Genomic DNA, 21,514 nt, shown 5'->3' with positions numbered 1-21,514 from the left:
TCACGTTGCACTTCACAAGTAGGGGATGTAGCTCAGTGGTAGAGCGCATGCTTTGCATGTATGAGGCCCCGGGTTCAATCCCCGGCATCTCCACAACTTTTGCATACGCTTTCACCTTTTGTGTATTTACGAGGTTAATGTTATCATATATAAAAACTTTCTATATAGGAGATACACACAGCGTATTGTCTCGTTTGCATTACAAAACAAGAAATTCTTGACGCTTTTAAAATCGTAAACCTTAAAGTTAACTTTGCCGATTAGGCTTATTCTCATTGTATAACTTTCAGCTAAGTGAACTGTTTCAAACGTTACTGAGATATTGCGTAATTAAATATTTTTTGGTATACATTATATTTTGTTGTTCTTCTAATGACCCCCATCAGCTGTGCCCTTGGTCAAGTCTCAATTGAAACGAATTGAACTGATTTGATGTCATGTTTTTATTAATTTAATTGATTAATGAAAAAAACATATTAAATGGTGATTGTATAATTTTTGTTTTACCATATTCAGTTAGATTTGGTAAGATAGCATTCACTAGTTAGACATTTAAAGAGTTAAGTTATGAATAAAGGTTGTTTATAAAATGTAATGTAATGTGATATTTATGTATGTATATTAGACATGATTGGTATACTGAACATTTAAGTTAATATGCGTGGATATATGTGACAAAATAATCTCCACCTTATAGGTTTATTGTATTGGTCAAGGATGAAAGTCCACGCTCAGTGATAGTGTGCTGAGATGTTTGTACAGGTTGAATTTAGTTGCCCCTTTTTTTACTATTATTTTTTGTTTTGATCCCATCTTTTATCAGTCACAAAAGAGAATGGGAAAGAGGATTCAGTCAGTCGTGTCAGTAACAGGCCTGCATAAAGGTCAACATTTAACTTTTCATCTCTTCAGGTTTTCTGTGGGATATTTACACTTACAGTTCTCCATGAATATTTCTCTCTGTCAAAGAAATATCTGTGTATGTGTGGTCAACCAACTGATTTTCATATGCGCAGTGATGAAAGCTCTTGCTTTTGTTTACACCACGAAATATTATCCAAACTGAATAACCTGCATTGTGTTGTGGTGTGTCACCTGCTCATTTATATCTTTTAGAGCTTGAGCATTAATTGGAACAAAGTAAGTTCTTTACATATAAGATAACTATTCTGATTTAGACCCAACCATTGCAAACATCAACAAGTAAATCACCTTCATATTTTAAGATAGGGACATTTGTGTGAGCCAATGAGGCTTACAAAAAAAGCACAGTTGAGCACACTTGATGTGTGTTGAATGATGCTGTGTACAATGGCTGATCATACAAAAATGTCAATACTATACATCTGTAGTTTAAAATGTAACTGATTGTCTTTCAAATTAATATACAGTATATTTACTTTCAGTTTTTGTTAATTGTTGGCTGCCAGAGAAATACATTCTTCAATGAAGGGGTTTAAATTAGCAGTTTGCTCACTTAGCCTGCAGCCAGAGGAAGGAATGACAAGACTGACAGAAACTCTGGGGGCAACACTCATTTTGGATTTGGTTGAACAGTTATAAAGGGTTAGGGTTAGGGTTACACACACGCACGCACACACACACACACACACACACACACACACACACACACACACACACACACACACACACACACACACACACACACACACACACACACACACACACACACACACACACACACACTAACACACTGAGATAGACACTTAACCCAGAAAAAAACAAGGCTGACACAGATTTGTGTGACCGGTTTTCCAGCAGGACACACTATCTGTGGTGAAACAAGACCACTCTGATGGTCAAGCCCTCACATGTACTATACAGGTGCACACAGCTGCTTAGCCCACACACTTTGTGTCTGTACATTACAACCTAAAAATGCCATTTAAGAACCACCTTTATATAATTGTCACAAATCCATACCTCAGGTGTCAAGCAAACATTCCTGAAGGTGGAAAAGGAGGAGACAGATCCATCAGGTTTGTATGGTAAGACTTAATGAAAAGAAGACTACCAGACTCAAGAAGGTTGGCAGGAGAGGAATTTGCCAACATGACAACACACTGCAAAAATCAAACAAGAGTTTTTAAAGAAGAAGGAAGTGAAAACTCTGACCGGGTGGGTCCCCCCCTCCCACTCACCATCGAATTGTCTTAGTTCCATCCCCTCTGGTTACTACCTATTTGGTCGGTGTCAACAATGCCACTTCACATACAAAACCAACTCCTTCTATCATCATCATACAGGAAAGAAATATAACATAAAAGGAGTGATTTCCTGTTCCACCACGCATGTCATTTACATGCCCAAATGTCCATGCGGGTTGGCATACATTGCAAAAACAAACAGACAGTTGAAAACACGTATTTCACACACATTGGAGCACCATCAGAAACCAGGTTGCCTCAAGCCCTGTAGCATTACATTTTGCGTTAGCAAAACATAATGTCTGTACTTGTTAAACATCCATGCAGAGGGGGTGATATAAACTCCAGCACCCATCCTTAACTGGGTAGCGGATGTGCGTGTTGTTTTGTTTATTATTGTAAAGACTGGTATAATCCCTGCTCAGGAGGATCCAATGTGTCATTAAAACTTAAGGCGGTCACACAATATTAAAGAATCAAAGAATGGAGTCTCACTAATGAAGGGTGTTCTGACTTTTCTAGCACTTCATTCTTAAATATTGATCATTCAGTATTGTTAAATTATTCAAACATTCGGTTTTCAAATGAATTGACTTCATTCGCCTTGGATTTGGTCCAAAAACAAATAAAACTGTGTTCACATTGACAGGATTTGTAATTACTTAACATTGTAGTGATACTGTCCAGGGGTGTACTCAATTTTGTTATGTACTGTATGTACCTTTTAAAGAGATGTCAAAGCAGTAGATGTATTACAGTGTTATGCTAAATTTAAGCTTTTCTAAACAAGGCTTCCTGTGGAAAAAACATGTCCGATGCCTGTTCAGATAGGACTCTTTAACAGCAACTGCACTATCAAGTCATTAGTGCACGCATCTTATGGTCCAACCTGAAAGTTTTGTTACTGAGTCATCAGAAACAACGAACAGGTCTGAATCTGTCACTTCGGTCTGCATCACAACAAACATTGTTGACCTTATCCAGCCCCAGGGTTTGGCACAACACACACATTCCTCAGTGTCTAGTCTCAACCCTCATTTGTGTGTGCACGTGTGACTATTATTATCAGGCTCAAGGATTTTATACTGCTCAGTCACCTCACCTGCTCAGTGATATTAATGTCTTCTATATGACTGTGATCTTTGCAGCCTTTACTAACTAACCTGCTGTTTAAATATACAATCAAGAGGATACAGTATGTGATCCTTGGTTTCCACTGACCTAAAACCCCCAATCACTTGGTCATTATTGGTCTTTGAATGCCCTCTTGTGGTTCAGTTTAGAATAGCCTCTCTATGCACCAGTTCACAGTGTGAACAGTGGGTGGCGCCACTTGTTTGATCCTTTCCTCACCTAAAATGACCCTGACAGAGGACAGAAAACAGCAAATGATTAAGTGTTGAACTCTGCAGGTATAAACAAATCAGTAATGAGGACAGGTTCAGACATTACTTCACATTGTGCTGATAATCCAATCAAAAGATTCTTGTCAGCCCAGTTGGCAAAACTGAGGCTAAACATGACTACAGCAATGAAAAAGTGATGCGTTTAATTCCCGAAAATGTAGGTAGATGAATTATATATATATTTTTACATTTCAATTTTAAGTCAAGTGTTGTTCATATAACATAAAAAGACATTTAGGAGACAAAAAGCAATACATGAAAACACATACTACACTGGAAAATGGAAGATATAAATAACTGATATTTCTAATACATGCTTTTTAAAATGTGAATAAGCAGGAAGTTTTCTTCAACTTCAACTTCAACTTCAACTTCAACTTCAACTTCAACTTCAACTTCAATTTTATTAATATCCTAAAGGGCAAATGGTCTTGCAGGCCAAAGACAACAATTAAGACAACAGAAAGGACAGTACATAGAACAATATCTGACATAAAGAACAGGACTTGAACATTAAAACTAAGATTAAGATTTACAGACATACAGACATACAGACATAACAATTTTAAAATAATGGTATGGAAGTAAAAATTGCATTAAAGTGCATTGAGTGTAAAGTGCATTGTGTCTATCTTTATTAAGTAAAGTGCAACTTATTTAATAGATTGATTGCAACTTGCACAAATGAAAATGTAAACCTGTTGGTTCTGGTCGGTGGTATCCTAAAATGGGTACCTGAGGGAAGAGTTGGGAAATCTGTGTGAAGTGGGTGAGCGTCATCCAGAAGAATAGACTGGGCTTTCTGCAGGATTTGAGACTGGAAAATTACAGACAGTGTTGTCTGGGTGACTCCTACCACTTTGCCACAGTATTTCCCGATTTTGTTGATAGCAGCTTTATTTTTCACACTCAGACCTTCAAACCAACAAATCATGGACAAACACAATACAGATTGAATATAGGATTTATAAAAAATGGTCATCAAGGTTCTGTCCACATTAAAAGACCTGCATTGCAGTTTCCTTAAGCAATGCAGGTGTTGCTACCTTTCTTGCACAACGCTGAAGTGTTAATGTCAAAGCACAACCTACAATAACTGTTCCCAAGTATTTGTATGACTCCACCACTCTCTATTATCTCCCCCTTAATGGTGGTTTGTGTAGAGACTGGTGAATTCCTTCTGAAGTAAACTGACATTTCTTTAGTTTTGATTGCATTAAACTGTAAAAAGGCATCATCACACCAAGCAACAAAATCATCCAATACTGGGCCATGACCTGACTCATTATCCTCCAGTAAGCTCACAATAACTGAATCATTGGCAAACTTCACTATGTGCCTGTTTTCATATTGACTGCAACAGTCATTTGTATACAGAATATATATCAGGAGTGACAGTACACATCCCTGTGGGGATCCAGTGGAGGACAGCAGTGCTTCAGAGAGGCAGTCATTAACTTTTACGCTCTGATTTCTCTCTGTTAAAAAGTCTAAAACCCACCCCATCAGATTCTGACTCTTCTTGGGATTTCTCCCAGAGCATTCATTCATTTTCCTCAGATTGTAAACCACTGACCATTACATGACCTTTAACAGTGCCATATATTACATCAAAGGAGGCCTGTGGTTGGACTGCGTTGTGTCTGACTGCTGTCCAGATAAGCTCATAGCAGAGACACACAAACACACATCTGGCTCAATTCCATCTCTGTTAGCATTTCCAGAAGACTGTTTGTGTGTGTTTGGACACATCAACACACATGCATAGACAACTATTTAAGATATTAAAAAAATTTAACCTGTAAGTTTGAAAAAGGAGGAATACAGAAAAGCACTTTGTATTATATTATTGTATGTTTTCATAACTAAAACATGCACTGTATATCAAGTTCACACAGTGTATTCTAAGCTAAAATTAACTGTCATCACCGAATATAAAAATAGGAAATGTTTCCATCTAAGATAAATATTAAACAGTGTTTGCTAATATGTAACTCTATCAGTTGTGCTGTCTAACATTTGTTTAAGGCATCATGACACAGTTGACCAAATTACTAACATTATTGTTTACGTGGTATTATCTGGTGATGATAGATGTATGAAACTGCAGGTGTATTTGATCAACGGTTTGTTACACTACACTACTTCAACAGTACAGTACATAAAGTACTAACTCCTCTGCTTTCAAACTGGAATACAGTATCAAGCGAGAGACAAAGCAAGAAGAAGTGAAAATATTCTTCAACATTTAAATTTTTCTTTCTCTTCAATCTGCTGAAACGTGAAGTGTCACAGCCTCAGTGACTATTTTAAAAAGACAGTCACTGCGTACATCCAAACAGAAGAATACATAATTGTATTATTGATATTTGAATTGTATGATTGAATTGTTTTATTTCAACAATTTAAAACGTTACGAGTCAATTTTCATCCTCAAATGTTGTGATTATTACTGTCTGTACTGCACCTTACAGCTGTACAGCTTTAAGCAACTCGACTTGTGCTAATCTAAATGATATTACAATATATCAATATTATTGCACAGTTTATATTAAGTACATATTAGGGTTACACTCCTATCTTTAGTCTCTATTTTAATTTGTTGTTCCCTGTTTTATGTCAAATACTTCATTTATTTTATGTCACATCTAGCTTCCTGTTTATGTATGTATGTATGTATGTATGTATGTATGTATGTATGTATGTATGTATGTATGTATGTATGTATGTATGTATGTATGTATGTATGTATGTATGTATGTATGTATGTATGTATGTATGTATGTATGTATGTATGTATGTATGTATGTATGTATGTATGTATGTATGTATGTATGTATGTATGTATGTATGTATGTATGTATGTATGTATATATGGATGTATGGATGGATGGATTGATGGATGCATGTATGTATGTGTGGATGGATAGATGGATGGATGGATGGATGGATGGATGGATGGATGGATAGATAGATTGATGATGTGCACTAACTTTAAGGGATCATTATTAGAAAATATGGATCACATTTGGTCAAGTCTGTGTTGGTTAGCTTCAGTTTCTTGCAGCTGTGTCGATGCTTTGCAGTACATTATCATGATTTATGAGACAGATAAATAATTGTACTTTCAGCTTTCCACCACTGGGTAAATGAAAGTTTCATATCATCATTATGGTTAAACATTCGTTTTTTTCTTGTTTTAAGTTAATACAGGAACATTTGTTTTATCATAAATGTATGTTTCATTCTTTAAGCACAGATTATTTGAACTATCTTGATCAATATGTTTTAATATTGGAACCGGTGAATGTTAGGAAATGTGAACACATTATAAACAATACATTTTCATAAGTCAGTCAAGTCAAATTGTATTTGTTTAGCCCAATATCACAAAAGATACAACATGTACAGAATATGACACACTCTTTTCTTACACCCTTAATTTAAATAAGGAAAAACTCCATAAAAACATGTTATCAGGGAAAAAAGGGGAAAAATCTCAGAGGGGCATGCAATAGATATTGTCTGTACTGTACAGAGTATACTAAAATTGCAAAAGGACAATAAGGAAAATCTACAGTATACATCTGCATTGACCAGAATGGACTGAGCTAGGGACGAGAAGTTTCAAGCATTCCTGGACAAACTCTGCTCTGGTCACTTTACACAAGACCTACCATATGCAGGGAGTTGTGTAATCCAGTGAGCTGAATGTCATTTTGCAAAGAAGTAACCTAGATTTCACTGAAATATGTGAGCATCTAATGTATAGATTTGAACGGAGAGGCAGCACAGAGCATGTGTGTGGGAGTGTGTGTATATACAGCCAGCTCTGCATTCCTCTGGGATAATCTTATCTCCCTCCTGCTGGTCTTATGGACCTCTGAACTACAGCGCAACACTCACACACACTCCAGTCTACATGTATAAACAAACAGTCACACAGTGTTGAAGTAGTGTGACGCAATTCACGCACATTATAAATACTCCTAATGAATCAGCTGACATGCTCATATCTATACTAGTGTGTTATGTGGGTGGGTTGAAGATAACGTCATAATAAGGCACAACACATCCAAACCTTTAATGTGATGAATAATCACTCATAAAGACACTTTTGATCTCTGAATCCTCCTTAAAGAGAGTCTACAGACCAGCTAGTTGTAATCTTTGAGGCTGAACACACCAAGCAAGAAGTGAACTGGCTCTACGTGAAGAGACATCAGTGCACACTGATAGTTGCTGCTAACCACAGACTCATTATTTTCTTTCACATTCAACTAGAGAATCACTGTATCGTCACATCCGCCCTCTGACTTACATCTTGTGAAATCTAATGCATCCCTTGAATCGTCGCATGTACAAAGAACACTATGCGGGGTCAACCTGCATATACATCAAATGTAAATGTGTCTGAGTGGCCGTTACCTGTCGTCTGAATGCACTGAAAGGTTACAAAGCACCTGATTGTTCAAGAGCTATCAGTACTGGTTTTAAAATGAAAAAAAAAACATGGCTTTAAGCTGCTCTATTCAACTCACTTTATGTGCTTTGTCACTTGATCAAAACACATTTTGTACAATCACAACAGATCACGGGAGTTGACTTCTTTTTCAAACACTTGAAAGGGCAATGGGGTGAAAAATGGTCGCCACCCATCAGCTCACACATGATTTGAAATGTATTCAGATGATGAAATGAAGAGTTGGTTAAAAATATAGAAACTGTTTTTAACCAAAGCATATTAAATATCAAATGTCAACTTCACTATTAATCCCCGACAAAACTGAGATTTGTTTTGCAGGATTTTATGACATGACCCATCAGTGTTGCCATGAATACAGCACCTTAAAGTGTTTCACCTAACTGTGTTTCATGTCTCCATCCATAATATACATGTCAGAGAAATTATTAATGTTGAAGAAAATGTTTTTGTTCATGCCGACAGATCAGTGATGATGTTGGGATCTTCTTCAGTCTTGTCAGTTGGAAGAAATCCAAAAAGGTAAAAGAGTCTGACAGCATGAAGAAAAGATGGGTTTCGATAACAAGTAAAACCAATAAAATCTTCTCTGAAACTAGTTTTTGAAAATAATTAAATTCTGTTTGACCTATGTGAGTTGTCATTATTGTTTTCATTTTTTACTTTAATTTTCACTTTCTCTTTCCTAATCTTGATGATGTCAGTGACCAGTGCTGTCATAGACACAGCAGCTTACATCTCCTGATGGTGTTTAAGCTCCATTTTCTCTATTTCATATCAACTTATAATTTGTTCATTTATTTGGATTCCCATTAGTTTTCATCAGTACTGCAGCAACTTCGTGTTTTAATGAAAATCAAACAGAAGTGAAAATAATATCCCATACATACATATGCACAGTAATATTTACACAAAGTACAGCACTAGTCTATAATGTAATTAGCAGCAGCACAGCGTACTGATTGCAATAAATGTCAAACACAATATGATTCATCTTGCTGTTCTTGTAATAATAAACAGTATAAATCATGTATCTGTTAGAACAGCCTTACATCTGTCTGTGATCTATTAGAAACCTCTCCGATGTTTCTTTTTAAGTATTCTCATTCATGTATTCTCTCATAAATGATGGTATTATTCGGCTCAGTTGAACAATTTCTATAACCTGCTCTACACGATTACCTGTGACTGTGTGACACATTTTGTGTTTTTCTAGGTGACATCCTGACTAACCTCATTTCTGTATTTTTAAAGTATTTTTATTTAGTATATATGACAAAAAGCACAGCGAGGTCAAGATAGGAAGGATGAGCTATGGGGTCACACATGTTTGCCTTTCAGCATGAAAAGTTAAAAAAGAGGCTGAACAAGTGTAACAGGTGTGAGCAAAGCTTTCACATGCAATCAATAAACTGTTGCCAATATTTTTTCTTACAAAAAGCTTGAACAATTTTCCTCAGACAGTAAGCCACTAAAACTACACAACATACATCCATTATTACTTTCAAAGCAGCACGTTCTCTTTGGCAGCAACATTTTTTGGCATTAACAAGCAAAACCTCCCTTAGATCGGAATGAATGATTTCTCGTCTTCATTATTTTTAGTTTGAAGAGGTTTCAGCCACACAGTTTGAGAATACAGGCTGATTTATCCCTGAGGCCAGAGAGGAAAACATCTGTTCGGAGCAGCGAACTTTTCATGTCTTCACGTCCTCTGTATGTCATGAGGTCACTTTAAAACCCTTTTGTAACACAAATTGTCTGCAATCATCCCTACAGTTGAACTGCTCTCCTCAGAGGAGCAAATTCAACATTGTGTAATCAGCTGTTTTCACTTACAGCCTTCTGTGTGTCAGGTGGATGTTTCACTTTGTCTTTTTTTCTGTGTTTGTGTGTGTTTGACTCACAGATATACACACATATCTAATATAAATGATTATATAGAACTACTAATCTGCTTTATAACAATTAGTTTAAATGTCTCAAATACCATTTTCACTGCCAGACTCATGCCTAGCAGTAGTCCTGCACCTTAGATTACTTTCACGTGTGTCTCTACTATTTGCTTTTTGTTTTTACTGCTGTCCTGCCCTCCTGACCCCCAGTCTACGTGGCGGCGTCAACAAGCGCTCTAACGACGTGTGAACTTTTGGGCATGCCCTGACAATGGCGCCTATAGACAGGTGCACACCCCCATCATCCACCACTCAACCTGCCACCAAGGAGCTTTTCACTCCCTTTGCAATGTTAAACAGGACCACTGAAGACCGCGAAATTCCAGTATGATGGCTGGCACCTGATTTTAGGGCTCACATGGGTTGTGTGCACCTACAGAGTCAGATCAATATACCTCACGTCACATTCAGCAATGAAAATTCAAAACTCATGTTTTTCGTGTTCCTCTTAAACCTGTGAAAATTGTTCATCACGATCATAAACATAACGAGGATTGCTTATAATTACGCACACATGATGACGCACTTTTACGCACATGAAGAAGAAAAAAGATAAAACGTGAAGCCCATTTTTCTCTCGGGGTGTTATCCTGGGTCGCTACACTTCTTGCCACCTAAAGGCACAGGATTTAGGGCCCTGCATGGGTTGACATCATCATATTGTGCCTGTCAACGTGGTTAATTTTACCCCAGATCGTGCTGTGAGCACGTTGGAGAACAGTGCCTCTTTTATTTAAACGCTTATATTCCCCGCAGAGAAAGGATGTGAGGATGAACTGAGTGCCTGATGTGTTGTACTGAAGAGAGAACAGAGAACAGAGCGTTTCTCTTCTACGCCTTTTAAAAAATGTCTCCTCCTCACCGGGGTGCGTAAATGCCCCGAGCAACAGGCACACAAAAGAGCAATCATAAAATGTCACTTATTTGGCGGCGTAGGAGTCTAAACGCTCGTAAATTGTTACAAAATGCGCATGTCAGATACTTTGTCATAAAAGAAAAATGACCTGTCCCAAATAATCCTGTCGGATATAAAAGAACATTACCAACACAAATGTAAGGCTGTCAGGGGAAATGATCTCACTTCTTTTTTAAAGAACTTGTACATTGAGTTTTCAAAGAGGGCTAACACAGATCCTACTCTTGTTCACCATTTTCTGCACATTTTCATGATTATTCTAGAGACGAAGTATTAAGTGGTGGGCCACCACACAGATTACATTATGAGCCAACAGAGGACGCTCCAGCCTCAGGTTGTCATATTCACGTTTTTTTAGAGGAGAGGACATGTAGTGAAGATATGAGTTGTAAGAAAGTTTTTCATAAAAATCCTGTTGGTTTGAAAACGTTTCATCTGTTTTGCATCCTGCAATCATCTTTCTTAAAGCATTCATGTGCACATTTTTACGCCTTCAAGTGCACATTTTTACGCCTTCAAGTGCACATTTTTACGCCTTCAAGTACAAAACAACACACATTTCGGCTGTATTTCACTTTGAATTACATTCATCTATTCACATTTAATGACAATAAGTACATGCCTTAAGGGAAAGAGTGAGCCATTAGAGGCGTGAAATGCACAATTAGATTTGCGATTTGCTGCAGCGTTTGGCACATTTGGGCACCTGTGGTGAATGGGGCTGGCGGCGCCCTGACACATACGGGGTGTGTCTTTGGGCGGAGATCTGCCCACCCACCCCGCTGCCTCTTCCCCCTCTTGTTACTATATGAGGAGGCAACTTTGCTATCCCCTCATCAAAATACTTGGTAGCCTTGGAAGCTGTCTTGTGCATCTCCCCAAGCGTTTTACTTGTGGTCCGACTAATTACAGCAGCTCTGTGAAGGAGAGCTGATTGAATTTGAGTGCACTCCTCCGTGGGAATTATTTTTAAAAATTAATCCGAGAAACCAGATTTCAACATGCCTCGGTCATTCCTTGTCAAGAAGTATTTCTCCAACAAGAAGCCATACTACAGGGAGAGCCAACTTGAGAGTCAAACCGGTAAGTTAGTTTGTCATTTACTAAATTAGATACATTTGTGATTATGCCTGACATTTTCAAACCCAGGCATGAATCACAGTCAGCCATGGGGTCCTCATCAAGTTACCTAGAACAGACCCATATGGCAGATAAGAGTGGACATTTACTATATCTTGCATGTTCAATACAGACAATCAAGTGTTGTCCATCAACTGGAAAATGTACTAATGGAAAAGATAGAGGACTCAGAGTTGTGTTGAATTCTGTCTGTAACAAGACACCAAGAATGAAAACAAGTTTAGTGTGTTATTAGATTATCTGTTCACTGAAAATCCACCTGACTTCCTTTCTTCTGTGTTGTCAGCTTTTGTCCCAGAAAGTTTTCCCCGAGCTGAACTTCCGACACAGAACAACAGCTCTGCGCTGACCTGTTACCCCGCCAGCCCACTCTTCAGCAGCATGGACACCCTGCCAGCACCCCTTTCCCCAGTCACTCCTGTGTCTCTACCTCCTTCTCCACTGGGCCCTCTGGACCTTAGCAGCTCTCCCTTCAGCAGCAGTGGCGAGGAAGAGGAGGATGGTGGGCGTACTTCAGATCCCCCCAGCCCGGACGTCATCCAGCACATCTACCACTGCCTGCACTGTAGTAAAAGCTACAACAGTCTCTCAGCGCTGTCTCACCATCAGACGTCCCACCACCAGTTCTCCCATGGCACTGCACTGCAGCAGACACCGTCTCTGCCCACTGAGGCCTCGGCACGCCCAGCCTTCCATTGCAAACACTGCCCAAAGGAGTACACCAGCTTGGGTGCCCTTAAGATGCACATCCGGTCACACACTCTGCCCTGTGTGTGCCCCACCTGTGGCAAGGCCTTCTCCAGACCGTGGCTGCTTAGAGGACACATTCGCACACACACAGGTATGCCACAAAAGCAACTTCACATATTGATCAGCAAGCTCTGTTGACTTGTAAATGTAACAGCTGGTTGCACCTTGTGCTCATTGATATTCATTGATGTGTGAGCAAATGTGCATGGAACAATCTTATCTCACAGTGGTTATGCATGAAAACAGGCAATCTGCATTAAGTGAGATAGGATAGTGTTCCTGATCTTTTAAAGTTATCTGTAGCTCATTTGAAAAACAATGACCAGAGGACAGAGCTTTTGGCCTGTTAAGGAAGTGTTGCTGAAGCTAACAATTTTCTCTTTTCCAACCAGGTGAACGTCCCTTTGCTTGTCAGCACTGTAACCGGGCCTTTGCTGATCGCTCCAACCTACGCGCACACCTGCAGACACACTCCGAAGTGAAGAAGTACCAGTGTGGCTCCTGCTCACGGACCTTCAGCCGCATGTCCCTGCTGCACAAACACAATGCCTCTGGATGCTGCCCTGCCTCATAGACTCACATTCCCTGGACTGCTGTTCCCCCCCTGATTCGTGCCAAAACACCCAGAGGACATTTGGGGAGATGGTTGCCAGCTCAAAGCCATGACAAGACTGAAAAAGGAAACAGGAGTTCTGTTGCTTTTAGTGCCTTTTTAAATTTTCAGGGCTCAAATTTTTAAGGTTATATTGGTAACCACAGCACATTTCTGCAGCGTCCTGTCAACTGCATGTACGTGTGTGATTTGAGGGCAGCTGGACATGCAGTTAATTCCCAGGAAACTCCATTGGTGCCGGCCGGTCCGGGACTCTGGCCATGTTGCAGCTGCTTGGGTGTGTTTGTGTGTCTGTGTGTATGCGGGGATGTCATTCCTCACCATACTATACATACATGGCATGTGTGTGTGTTGAGACAGCTGTCTGTGTATTGTGTACTGTGCAGGCAGGGCGCTGAGAGATGTTTTAGCTGTGACCTCAATGACAGGTGACCCTCCGAACTCCACAAACACACACAGTGTCACCAGACATGAAAGAACCACTTAAGCTTGACCAAAAAAAAACACAGCCTGTCCTTACTAATATTGTCTGAATCATCGATGTCTTTACTGACTGTTTTTATGAGATTTGACATACAGTTTTTATGAATCATTTTGTTGAATGTGCCTTTTTTAAGGTTGTGCATTTTTTTCTGCCACATGTAAATAAAAGCTTTGTTTAAAAAATCCTTCTGTGGACCCCCTTGTTTCAATTGGCTCCAAAATTAATTAACATTTCAACAGGCATTGTATTAACTTGCAACCCTAAATGAGTCCATCAGGACAGACATGACAGTGTCTGAATGGGAAGATAGACCTATGTGTGTGTGCATTAGGAGGAGCGGGGACAGGTTTGTGTGATGTTGAGTGATATGGGGAACACCTGCACACACCTGGCAGGCTATCAGCACACATGGAGAACACATGCTCAAGAGAAGAGGGTGGCTGCAGGTGGGAGAAAGGGAGGTAAGTAAAAACTCATGGCACAAGCAAGAGGAAGATGCTGAGCAAGAAGGCCAGAGCGGGCGAGGTTTGCAGAAGAAAGTCATGGTGAAATTAGCTGAGTGTGGGAATCCCACTGACCCAGTTCCTGCTGTAGGAGCGGCCACAGATGGAAGCAGGAAACAGGCTGAAGACCAACAAATATACCCCAGAGAGGCAGGCGCTGGAGGCTGCTGGCAGAACCTCAGGACTGACGCAGATCCACTCAGTCTGTGCAGCCATCTGCTCAGTAAACTCCTGTTACCTTGTAGGAACTTTTGGAGGAAGTCTGCGCTTATGAGCGCAGCTGAAGGTGAACATACAGAGTGCACATATGGCAGCAATGTGTCTGCAATCCCTGCTGCCCTCCTGACCCACACACACTGACGCCAGCATGTCTTAGTGAGGTAACAACGTGTTTCCTCCAATACCTCTCAGTGTTGAGAGGTAGATGCATGTGTGTGTGTGTGTTTGAGGGGGGACTGAGGAGGCTTGAGATCAGATTGCATGACTTGGCTTGCCCAATGTAAACAGCACCTGAAAGATTACACACATGTATGCGTGCACGGGTGCACACACACACACACCGAACGCATACACCTATTGAATAAAGAACATTACTTTGATCAAGGGGGATTTTTCATTTGCCTGCCTACCTCTCCGGGCTGTTGTGAAGCGAGAGGTGAGAGTCATTTAGCTGCTGCACACCTATACAGGCAGTGAGTCACAGAGCCAGGCCACAGGGGACTGAACTCGGCTTGAACTGCTGATACGGTGTCACATTTGACGGACATAGAGACGGGGCAACAGGGGTGGATGATTAAAAAAGATGAAGAAGACACATAATTTGTGTAACAATGCTACAGAGTTAGGTGAAATTCAATTTTTCCCCTTTGGATATATGAGCTTTCCTCCACAATTGGATGCAAATTGCCACCAAAGTAGACAGACTAAGCAGTATTTTCTATATGTTTCGGGCGTTTTGAAATTTAACCCTACCATCTTGCTTGTGGGACATTATTCTGGTTTGCAGTGCGTAGGTGGCAGTCTATCATTCTGTTGCTTTGAGGCAATGAGATCACTGGACCTGTCACCTTTCTTTTGCAGAGTGTGTGTGTGCATGTATGTGTGTAATGTCATATTGGTATCCTCAAAGTGTTTTAGTGTTCGCAGCGTCAAGCATGCAGCCCCTGACTAATGTGACATTCCTGAGCCATTAGTGACAGACATACAATACAGCCATCTAACAGATGAGAGAGAGAGAGAGAGATACAGTGAGTGAGAAAGAGAGAGATAGATAGAGATAGCTCCTCTGTCTACTGTCCTTGAGTCATAGTAATAATTAGGTTTTCCCGTAACAGGAAATAATGTTATGCTGACCTAATTATGAAGAAAAGGGGATTGCCATTTAGTTTAATTTCTCACATGTGTTATTCCCATGGAAAGACTGTCTAAGCATTACTACCTCGCTCTATTTAATGAAAACACTAAAAATTAAATGGTGGGGGTTTTCTGCCAGCGAAGCAGAAGCCTTGATGTTGCTTTCATGAACAATGAATTCTACTTTGGTTTTGTGTACAAAAACGCTGATGTTTGACAATTTGCAGCCGGATGAGTTCTATTTTGTTTTAGAGTGCTGTCATCTTGGAAATATATGCATCTCTCTAAACAATCGTCCTGTTTAGAGTTGTAAGTGGGGCTTTGCATGTGTGCAACAGAACAGATTACAGAGCTGCATAAACTCCCCTATCTTGATTTGAGTAATAGGAAGCAGTGCTGCATGTCAACAATGAAACAAACCTTTCCTAACACGTGGGGCTACTGACATTTTTGAAAGCTGAAATAGCAGTTTTCTCCATCAACTACTTTGCTCTCAGTGTATGTGTTTGTGGTAATGTTTGGGACACAGGAAGTGGCCTGTCTGTCTTGTATAAACACAACCCTTCCCAAAAAAAAAGTGCTGATATAAAGCATCTGGGTGCGGCTACAGCTGTTTGTGTGTATGTTTGTGGGTATGTTTGAAGTGTGGATTTTTCTGCTAGAGGTTCATAGTGGTCTATATTGAGGAAGAGTACAGTATATTGCTGGAGCCAGAGCTGGCAGGGGTTGCAGCACTGATTCACTGGAGGATCAGATTCAAGCCAGGAGGGTTAAGTCACTGGGTTAAAGTTTCAAACCCTCTTACAAAGCTGCTGTGCTCTTACACAATGTCTGCTCAAAGCTTCAGTGCCAATCTCCCCTGCTCTGTCCCAGTGGACTTGCCTATCTGCTTTTGTCCTTTTAAAGATGTATGTTGTTATTTATTTATTTATTTCATTTAAAATATCTTCTGCTCATTGTAACTTTTACATGCTGAAAATGTTTCTCCGGTGAGCATGTGGGATGGGGAAACTAATGGCCTAAAGTTTGAAGAAGAGGGTGAACTGGGGATAAGAAGATAATCACAGGAGGAGGAGAAAACGAAGCAATGAGGGAGAAGAGATTGAGGGAAAGAGATTGGACATTGGGGGAGGAGGGAGGTGGGTGTGAGTGTTTGGTGAAGAATGAGCAGTTCTGTTTGTGAGACGTTTTATCAAATCATAGGGGAGTAGAATTTGCCGAGGAATGCCACATGTTGCAATGTAGACTTGATCAATGACATGTGCTGCGATGGCACATGTGGTTGCTTTTGTAAAAGTCTGGATGGTCTCAGGTCTTCATAAAGTCTTAGCATGCTTGGACTATGTAATGCTTGGTCACACACATGCACAAACAAAGAGCTCAGATCTCTGGACAAATAAACCAGTTTTACCCAAGGACAGGATATGGCCTCTAGGAGGGGGTACACGCCATTTCCTGCCCACCTCCGCACTCCTGCTGTCCCCTTCAATGCTGAGTGTGTGTGTGTGTTATGTGGCTGGTGCTGTGTTTCCTCCTAAACACAGACCCTCTCTGTCCCACGAGGTCAGAGGGTAGAGGATGAGCCATAAAGGGACAGGAGGGTAAACAGATGAGATACAAAGTGTGTAACAACCAGGTTTCCAACCTTGTGCCATCCAGACCTACAAACGTTTTCTTTACAACCAAAAGCTAAAGCCACACAATACTGTTGCCTTCTGTTGACTTAAATTCAAAAGCATGCAGAAGGACAGTGAAAGTAGACGAGGACAAGAAAAATCTCAGTTATTTACACATATCATGAACACATATACATATATCATATCTTTTGGAAATTTAACAGAAAACAGTTCATGGGTTTGAGATGGTTTAATTTTTATTTAAGGTATGGTGATATTTAGAATTTTCTCATGAATGAAGAAGTATGAATGTCACGGTATACTGTATTGTATATTTGAGGTATATTTGTTTTTTACATTTTTTTTTTTTTATGTCAATGCCAAAAATCAATAATTTGGGTTTATGCAACAGGAGAGAGTAAAAGTAAGGAGAAAATTATGTTGTTTTTAAATAACATTCTGCAGTTTATACCGTTCAAAGATATATCTTTAAGTACACATTTACTGGAGTACTGGAGTATTTACTACAACATTTCAATGAAAAGACTTTTACTACATATGACAGCAATGGTTACTTTGATTTCTAAAGTTTGAATTTGAATGGATGATTTTGGATTATTTTTACATGGAGTTGTCATTACTCTACTCTGAATACTTCTTCCACCACTGCACTCAAAGCATACACAATGTGCTCAATGTCATAGTGACCCCTGGGTCGCATATCTCTTAATCTGTTCTTGGTCTTACCATTTGGCACCATCGAACTTTATCTGATCAATGTTATGTAATGTGAATGCAAAAGGAGACAGTGTGATTTATTATTTTAAGAAGATGGTTTACATTGTGAAGTTGCTATTTTATCAGTATTACAACATGATAACTTTTACAGCCAAGTTGTTGGCTGTCAGAGATAAAGCTAATGTGCATGTAAGTACAAAAACCTGCAATATTCAGCACCATGTACAGCAGTTTTAGTGACAATAAAAATAGTTTCCCTGTTGTTCAGTACTTGCCACCTTTACTCAAAAAGATATAAGCACAGATAAAGTATGTTGAAGGTTGTAAGTATGTTTTTATAAAAATGGTTCTACTTTCCAGAGCCCTTGTTCCAGTAGCATGACCTCACAGCCTCACTACGCCCACATTTGTGATTGTGGTTGCATCAGTGGTAATGTGACCGTGGCTTAACACACTTCATTTCACTGATTAGCCCACCTTTGACCAAAGAGGGGAAGGTGGGGTGAGGCAGTGAATTACAGGGATTGCTTGGAATGACTTTAGGCTTTAGACTTTAGGCTTGGATTTGCAAAGAAAAAACATTTTAAAGTCCTTCTCTGCTGAAAAATCTACTTTGCTTATTATTACTTGGATGTCCTAGCCTCACTGTGCAGGATGATGTACGTGCAGAGTTTGACACTAAAAGGCTGTTTTCACATTCATCTGCTTAAGGGTGCTCGGTGCTCACCTTAAATTTGAGGGATTTTGTAACATCACAACAAAATCCATTTTGTCCAACTTGAAGCCTTCAATGCACACACACACATAGAATAAACTTTTCTAGCAAAGACCACACCCACAACATGATGTGCTTGAACGATTTATTAGGAAAACGATTGATGAGCATAGTTCTTCTGTTGGCGACTGCGTTTTGGCGAGGCTCTTATCTTGTATCCAGCAGGTAAACTTCTGAAATGAAAAATTCCATAGATTCTGGATTTTTCATGCAGGGTGAATATTAGGTGGGATTTTAAGAGTCACCGAACATAACCTATGGCTACATTTGAGTGAGAGGTAGTCTATCTGTATGAACCAGAGTAGTGGAACATTTCAGATGACATGACAGTGGACTTTGCCACAGTAGATTACTGTTCATTTTCCAACCTCAAGTTTAGGACCATTTCAAAAATAAAACCTTAACTATGATCATCCCCTAACCTTAACACTGTGGTTATTATTATAGCCATGATGATGAAGGTCGCTGTTAAGGTAGTATAAACTTTAAGCCACACCACAGGTTTCTCTATGACCTAAACAAAGCGTTGATTTAAACTAAAACCATAATCGTTCCCTTAACCTAACCAAGTGGTTTTTGTGTTTAAACCTAACCAGACCTTTACTACAGTGTTGTCACATCATAAAACATCATTATTTTTTAACAGTGATTTGTAAAGGTTTTGGAAAGCACAGATAAATGATGTCCTGCTGATTATTGCTGACAGAGGTGCCAGATTAGAAAAACGCTCCTGTTGTTCTGGAGTGCACATGATCCAATGATCTATTTGGTCAGGATTGTTTTGATCTGGTAATTGAACTGTTTTGATACATCACTTTAGACACACATTATTACTTAAGTTAGATCGTTTTTTATATTTCATTAAACAAATGTGGAGGGGGTGATCTCATGTACAGTCAGCTGAAGAGAAATGTTACTAGCATCTACAGTGATGTATTTCAACAGTGAGCTAACCAGGGTTGGATGTGGTGCAATATTAGGAGTGTCAAGGCCAAATGTGCACAAAACCACACACAGTAAGCAAGGCAGAGGCCAGCAAATCCTAACATGAGGGAGTCATGGATTACTAACAGAGAGCAGAGAAAAGGAGGGTAAAAACTGAGGGGGATGTTGCAAAGAAAGCAGGTGTCAGAATAGATATATGAATGTGCAACGTTGTGGATTATAATAAGAAAAAGGGAGAGGGTATCAAAATAGGAAGGCTGAGACTGCTGTTGTGTTTTGCTTGGACCCCTGGATGAGTCTGTGTTACACTTGGCAGCAGAGAGCGGAAAATCTTTCTTTTCTTTCATCCATCCCTCTCTTTTTTCCTCACTTTGTGTTGTGTCATTCTGTCATTCTTTCTCTCCCTCTCTCCCCTCTTATTTACCACAGGTATTCAGGTATTTGCCCCCGGGGTGCTGCTGGTGGTGCTGAGAGGTGCAAGGTGCACTTTTGTCCTCCTGTCAGGGCCTGTGTGGGCCCAGGGGGGGCACCAGCCGAAGAACCAGGACAGTTCTATTGTCCCGACGCATTCCAGTCAATGAGGGATATGGAAAGGAGCAGAGGAGGGGTGTTGGGTGGTGGTGGTGGTGGTGGTGGGGTCAAGACGGGAGGAGATCAGCCTTTGATTTGAGGGAACAGGAGGTTGTGTGCGTGGTGTGACTGCAGAGAGCACAGATTGCCTCTCCTCTTCTCCTCCCGCCTTGTCCCGTCCTGTCCTGTCCCTTGAGGAGCCGCAGGGCAGGCAAATGCACCTGCCTGAAATCCACACCCAAGAGCCAGACGCCTATCTCCCCCCATCTCCAAGGTTTTACAGAAACACTGCATGTGGCACGCACACACACCGGTGTCTACTTACACTCTCTTCAACAAAACACCTCAGTTATATTGTACTCTACATCTCAGAAATGTGAGTTTAAAATCAGCAGAATAAGTTCAGGTGGGGTTAATTAAGTTTCAGTCAGTTCTTGGACGGTCCTTCTAAATCCAAATCTAATCTGCAAAATCTGTTTAAAATTGACTTTCTGTTGAACCATTTACATTCTTTTTTTATCTGAATAACAAGCCACATGGTCCTGATAGAACATGGAGACACTTAAGCCACTGTGCATCAAAAACAATAATTAATCACATCCAGAGACACTTTCTACTTGTTTCTCCTTTCTGTCTTTCACACACACTTCTTTCATGGTAAAAATAAAAAACTCAACATAGTGCCTCATTTTATGTTACACACTTGTATTGCAGGTATATGTTCAATTCATGCGTCCCCTCACCTCTCATATCATGATCACATTACTTTGCTACAAAGTTTTTAAAAAAAGTTATAAACATACAAAAACACACACAAAATAAAAATACAACAAAAAGTGGATTAAATGCAGCAAAATCAACTTATACAAGTTTACATATCCAGTTTCTTTTTTGTTGCAAAGTTGAGCTTGCCATGTTTTGTTTGGCATAACAAGAATCGGCCCCAGTTTGTCATGGTGAACAGATTCACATTGCATGAGAGGGTAGCTGGTCTAATGTTGCATGTCAGAACACATGGTCAGGCTGATGTGCATGCTTGGTGTATGTGTGTGTGTGTGTGTGTGTGTGTGTGTGTAACTAGACCCTCTTGTGCAAGTAG

The 21,514-nt window shown here is 39.9% G+C and overlaps 2 protein-coding genes and 1 non-coding gene across 3 annotated transcripts in view; all 3 read left to right on the top strand.

Moving 5' to 3' along the window:
* The first annotated feature begins 21 nt into the window (after positions 1-21).
* trnaa-ugc (transfer RNA alanine (anticodon UGC)) lies at positions 22-93 on the top strand. The gene has a single exon. It is a non-coding gene; the product is annotated as a tRNA-Ala (tRNA).
* An 11,836-nt stretch (positions 94-11,929) lies between these two features.
* On the top strand, positions 11,930-13,502 carry snai1b (snail family zinc finger 1b). Its single transcript, XM_062428021.1, has 3 exons — positions 11,930-12,011; positions 12,355-12,909; positions 13,211-13,502. The coding sequence occupies exons 1-3, from the start codon at positions 11,930-11,932 to the stop codon at positions 13,390-13,392; spliced, it is 819 nt and encodes a 272-aa protein (XP_062284005.1). The 3' UTR covers positions 13,393-13,502.
* An 832-nt stretch (positions 13,503-14,334) lies between these two features.
* Positions 14,335-21,514, top strand: part of LOC133987663 (NACHT, LRR and PYD domains-containing protein 12-like) — a 32,186-nt gene continuing 25,006 nt past the window's right edge. The window contains 2 exon segments of the mRNA XM_062427108.1: positions 14,335-14,704; positions 20,275-20,326. Of these exon segments, the coding sequence (XP_062283092.1) occupies positions 14,335-14,704; positions 20,275-20,326 (422 nt within the window).

This window comes from Scomber scombrus, chromosome 10, assembly GCF_963691925.1.
Source record: "Scomber scombrus chromosome 10, fScoSco1.1, whole genome shotgun sequence".
Taxonomy (NCBI): Eukaryota; Metazoa; Chordata; class Actinopteri; order Scombriformes; family Scombridae; genus Scomber; species Scomber scombrus.
This window is presented reverse-complemented; position numbering and strand designations above follow the sequence as displayed.

What these genes read in the sequence shown, in the direction of transcription:
- snai1b (XM_062428021.1), top strand. Translation starts at nt 11,930, where the DNA reads ATGCCTCGGTCATTCCTTGTCAAGAAGTATTTCTCCAACAAGAAGCCA. An exon ending in CCAACTTGAGAGTCAAACCG is followed by an intron (nt 12,012 to 12,354) that starts GTAAGTTAGTTT and finishes CTGTGTTGTCAG; the next exon opens with CTTTTGTCCCAGAAAGTTTT. An exon ending in ACACATTCGCACACACACAG is followed by an intron (nt 12,910 to 13,210) that starts GTATGCCACAAA and finishes TTTTCCAACCAG; the next exon opens with GTGAACGTCCCTTTGCTTGT.